This window comes from Meriones unguiculatus, chromosome 11, assembly GCF_030254825.1.
Source record: "Meriones unguiculatus strain TT.TT164.6M chromosome 11, Bangor_MerUng_6.1, whole genome shotgun sequence".
Taxonomy (NCBI): Eukaryota; Metazoa; Chordata; class Mammalia; order Rodentia; family Muridae; genus Meriones; species Meriones unguiculatus.
This window is the reverse complement of record NC_083359.1, coordinates 75,338,929-75,344,087: the sequence shown is the minus strand read 5'-3', so window position 1 is coordinate 75,344,087 and position 5,159 is coordinate 75,338,929. Positions and strand designations below refer to the sequence as shown.

General features: G+C 46.7%; 1 protein-coding gene across 1 annotated transcript; it reads right to left on the bottom strand.

Moving 5' to 3' along the window:
- Positions 1 to 2,752: 2,752 nt before the first annotated feature.
- On the bottom strand, positions 2,753 to 3,664 carry Teddm1 (transmembrane epididymal protein 1). Its single transcript, XM_021632852.2, has one exon. The coding sequence runs from the start codon at positions 3,662 to 3,664 to the stop codon at positions 2,753 to 2,755; it is 912 nt and encodes a 303-aa protein (XP_021488527.1).
- Positions 3,665 to 5,159: the final 1,495 nt, after the last annotated feature.

Below are 5,159 nucleotides of genomic sequence, written 5' to 3'. Positions count from 1 at the left end.
CCTCCCCCATTTCTTTTTAAGCTGGTTCTTGAAAGGCTTGTTTACTGGGGCTGGGGAACTGTGGATGGGGTGATGGTAACATAGTGCCCTCTGGTGGAAGCATGTGAGAATTTCAAACTTCTCCCCGGAAGACTTGAGCGTGAAGGTTTTTTTAACTTGTCTCTGTTACAAATTATATATGATAAATTAATAGTGTCCAAGTGATTTGTCTACACTGGTAGACAATATTTGAGAGATATTATATTTGAATTATTGCCTGATTGCTAGAAGTTTATTGTAAAACTAGTCTTCAGATACCCAGAAATGAGTGGCTGGCTGTGCCTGCTGCTCCTCACCCCACATCAGTGTGAAAGAAAATTGAAGAGAAAAGGACTCTTCGGGAGATCAATTGAGAAGAGTCTAGGAACCAAGAATAAAGGGGAAATGGATTCAAAGATGTGATCAAAAACAAGCCTTATCCTCAGCCCTTCCTTGGATCTGAGCCCAGAAACGCCCAAACCAACAGTTGAGAGTACACCAGACTTTATTCTCAGGGGGTGGGAGCTGGGAAGGAAGCCTAACATAAACACATCCTTTTGGGGTGTCTGGGTATTTATATTATGCCACTTCCTCTGCCAGGATCTCTGGTTGACCGTACCTGTCCTCCCTATGCCTTCCTTCCCTACCGTTCTTGTTTAATTTGGGGGATCACGTCTTTCTCTGTTGCCATAATGAGGAACATTATATTTATTATATTACAGTATATAATATTATGTTATCACATTTCTCATTATGTAGCCTGGGTGGCGCTATCACAGACACAAGGCTTAAATTGTTGGTTCACCTCTTGCCTCCAGCAAGTGGACCCATAATAGAGACAGTTTTTTAGTTTCCTTAGCACTTACGATAGCAGTGATAATGTTGAGGGCTAGATAGTAGTGTGGCTCTGTGGGAGAGTCCCAGCAGGCTTGGCTCTGACCCTCAGTACTAACCAACACAACCAAAGCAACCAACACTGACATCAAAAGACTAAACAATCTGGGACCAGACTCTGGGATTTTACTCTCCCCAAGAACAAAGAAGAGAGTAGGCCAATGACCAAGAAGATGACCTTGGGCTTTAGGATGGTTAGAATTGCCCAGAAAGGGCAGAGCCTCTTACCTGTTGAGCAACCCATTTAGAAGGAAGGGGTGGTGGGGGTTGGCCTTTAGTAAGCAGGCGCTGTCACACAGTTGGAGTACACACGAGGAATTGTGAAACTTGGAAACAGCAAAGTCCTTATCCTTCCGAAACCTACATGTTAGCTGGCGGGGGAAAACTCCCCAAAGGAGATTATTTCAAAAGCAGGACAAAGCCAGATGTGTCAGCTGGCAAATAAGGCAGATTTCCTGCAAGTGCCCCAATGCTAGAACAAATTGCCTCATTTGAGCTCTCGGAGAAAGCTGCCTTGTTGGAGCCTTACTGCCTTGGTGGCAGGAAGGGTTATAGTCTGTGTCTCCAGTAACAAGAATGAGACTGTGAAAATGGCTTCTTGTGAGATGCAAGGCGGAAAAGTCGCAAAGCCAAGGATAGTGTGTAATACATTCCATGCGTAAGGGGGTAGAGCTTGTTTTTGCTAGAGCAGACATAGTAAAACTAAGGGTTGGGAGGGTGCCAAACATGGAATTCTATAAAAGCTTGGATAATGCACATTTATGCTGTTATTAACTTATTTTTAATTACTATGTAAGTTTTGAAATAAAGCCAATCATTAAAGATGAGGAGATGGTGGTTTGAAAAAAGAGAGATGGGCCGGAGAGGTGGCTCAGTGGTTAAGAGCACTGAACTGCTCTTCCAGAGGACCCAGTTTCAATTCCCAGCACCCACATGGCAGCTCCCAACTGTCTGTGACTCCTATTCCAGGGGATCCGACACCCTCACATAAACATACATTCAGTCAAATGCCAATATACATATAACAAAAAGCCAAATGCCAATATACATATAATAAAAATAAGATGATGTACTTATTTCTAAAATAGGATTTACCCTAGAGGGTCTCACATTCAATATGTAACCAAGTACCAGCTTGAACTCTCAATCCTCCTGCCTCTGTCTAGAAGGCTGAGATTGTAAGTGTGCCCCAGCATGCCTGGCTTTTGTCGTACTGGGAACTGAACCCAGGGCTATGCACAAGCCAGCCAAGCCTTCGGTCAACAGAGCTCTAATACCATCCCAAAAGACTATAATTTCAACCTGTGTCGTACCCACCTTTAATCCCAGCACTCAGGAAGCAGAGGCAGGCAGTTCTCTGAGTTTGAGGCCAGACTGGTCTATGTATATATTGAGTGTCAGGCCAGCCAGGGTAATGTCACGAGATCCTGTCTCAAATATAAAATAAAAGACTCAATCTACTTTATCAAAATGAGAAACTGATTTCCAGTTTTGAGCCATGAGAAATCTTTATTCCTTCCGGTGAAGGCAATCAGTGGCCCCTAAGAAACAGCTCTGAGTGCAGAATTCTGGATTTTAGCGGAGACTCCTGCTAAAGCCATTTTGTTGCATTCTCTTCCCCCTGGCTTGCATGCAGATATTTTCCCCAGTCTTCTTTCCTCCCTCTCCTCAAGTCCTTCAGCATCCCTTTTTTGGGACTTTTCTCCTCAGCATCAACTGAAGGGTCAGAGACAGGAAGTAACAGCAGATGGGAACTAACCTTCACCAAGAAGAAAGGGTACATTACAAGTGCCCAAGAGGGACCAAAGAAGGAAGATGATTGGCATATTGCCCAGGCATTCTAGGCCCTGTCACAGGAAGAGCTCGTTGAAAGGAGAAGAGCCTGCTCGTCTTTGTCCTGCTGCTTTACCTCTGGCAGCAGCTTGTAGAAGTTTCCTGAAGAGCTCTCGTGATACAGCACTTCCTTGGACCCCATCAGCCTCAAGCTGGGACTGTAACAATGGTGCCAAAAGGAAGAGATGCCATAGATTCCCAACATACATAAGGCATTGATCATCACATGCCAGCAGAAGAAGGTGGTGACAAACATGATGTCACTCATGTCATCGTCTTCCCACGGGAAGCCAGAGACCGGTCTAAATAGAATAAAGCCTGCCTGAATCAGCCATGAGCCCATGATCAGGAACAGGAAGGTCTCCATCATCCAGAGGTGAAACATCTCGGGCGCCCACAGCTCTGCCGTCAACACCAGCATCAGCAGGAACACCACCAGGATGAGGAGGGAGTGAACCTGCAGCTCCACCCCAGATGAGTCCTTAACGTGAGACACCAGCAGCAGCAGGAGAATGTAGATGCCCAGGACCATGGAACCCCTTTCTAGGACCACACATCTCTGCCGTAGCACGCTCTTGCTCACCACTTCCACACACCCGTCCAGGATGAGGAGGATGAACATGGTGAGATGCTGCCACTCCTTGGGGTACATAAACCTTGGTGGCATCCCTTTGGACATAATTTTTAGCCCATCTTTAACACAGCTGTTCTCGTACACTATCAAGAGGGAGCCAGACACTATCTTCAACCAGCCTGCTTGGGCTATTTGCCACAGCCTGGCCCACCTTCCCTTAGAAAGGTATGATGGATACAGAAGAGAGTCGTTGAATATCACAGCTCTGGAGACCATTATTGCCTGATACAGTCCGTAGAAGATCAGGAACAAGCCTGGACAAATATGACCAATAAAGTCTCCCATCGAGCTACTAATCTAACGAAATGCAAAACTCGGGTACACACGCTTCAAGCTCTGGGTTTTGGGAAAAATTGCCTTCCACTTAGTTTTTATCATCTCATTTCACCCACTGCTCCCCCACAGAGAGGAAACATTTCTTGAGACAAGCCTACACAATTGGCAGAAACATGACCCACTCTGGTGCACTGGGAACTGAGTGGGTTTTCAGGGGCTTCTCCGTAGCCCCTGAACAGCTCTGCCTCATGCCTTGTTCCTGGCTCAAGTTTCCTTCCTCTCCCCCTGCCTGGTGCTCAGTGGAAAGGAAGTGGTGAGGTGGGTTACAGTGGTATCCGGAGAAAGCCTGTGCTCACTTCAACATCCAAGTGTCTGCTAGTAATTCTCAGACCCAACTTCACTCTGTAAAGTGGATGCCTTTGTTCTTGGGCACAGACTTATAAACATTTTAGATATGAGACCATATACTAGAATCCACCTGGCTTTTCTAGTCTTCTGTAGTAGACATACCTTGGAAACTGCTGAGAAAGACCCCCACTCCCCTTCCTCCACCCTCCTCTATCTCTCCCTGACTACCACCACCAAACCGTCACCATCCTTAGTCTGTAGGCAAGCCTGCAGAAGTGCACTCTGAGTTTGAGGGGCTTGTGGCAGTGTACCTGTGGCAGCAAAACTAAGCTTGAATGATGTTTCCCAGAATTCCCCCCCCCCCCCCCACGGCTCCAAGCAAAGGTTGGCTACAGATGGGAGAGTCTGAAGGCAGGAGTAGACAACCCAAGCACACTGAAAGAATGTGGTGCCAGGCACCACTGCCACCCAAGCATCTTGTTCCCCGGCAGGTTGTTTGCAGGGGTGGTGAGCAGGTGGACCTGTAGCTCCCCACAGTCTCCTGCAGTTTGCCTGCCGCCGAGCGATGATGCGGTGAGAGGCAGGCCCTGGGCTGCAGTTGATCTTGACAGGTTTCAGGCTGACAGGTCCTCACCCCTTTCTTCCTTACTGCCACTCGTTGGTCTGAAAGTACCTCAGGCCTGCCACAGAGCAGGGCAGCAACAGCCTTCCCTCGGTTTCACCGCCAGCTTCCGCAAATATGCAAAGTCTGCCTTTTAGGAAGACATCTGCTTCTTATATCATCCTGTATTCCTCTGCTTTTATGATCTCTCCCTAATATGAGAAATCAAGGCCTAGTTCCTAAGATGTGGATAACCTTGACAGGAGGGAGCCCAGCAAGCTGGAATTAGCCATTTATAGTAAACGGGAAATAGTTCACCTGCTTCATTTCTGTCTGATACTGGTCAATGGCCAGTGAACACAGGCATAGGTTGTAGAGAAGTTCAGGAAATAGAAAGCATGTGCATAGTGCGCAAATGGTCCTGGATTTATTGCACAGGACACGTGGAATAGGAGTATCCTAGGGAGAACAGGAGTCCTTCGAGAAAAGGAATTCATCACAGATCATGAACCACACTGACCGACTGATTTGTTAATTACTTATTAATAATTTGTT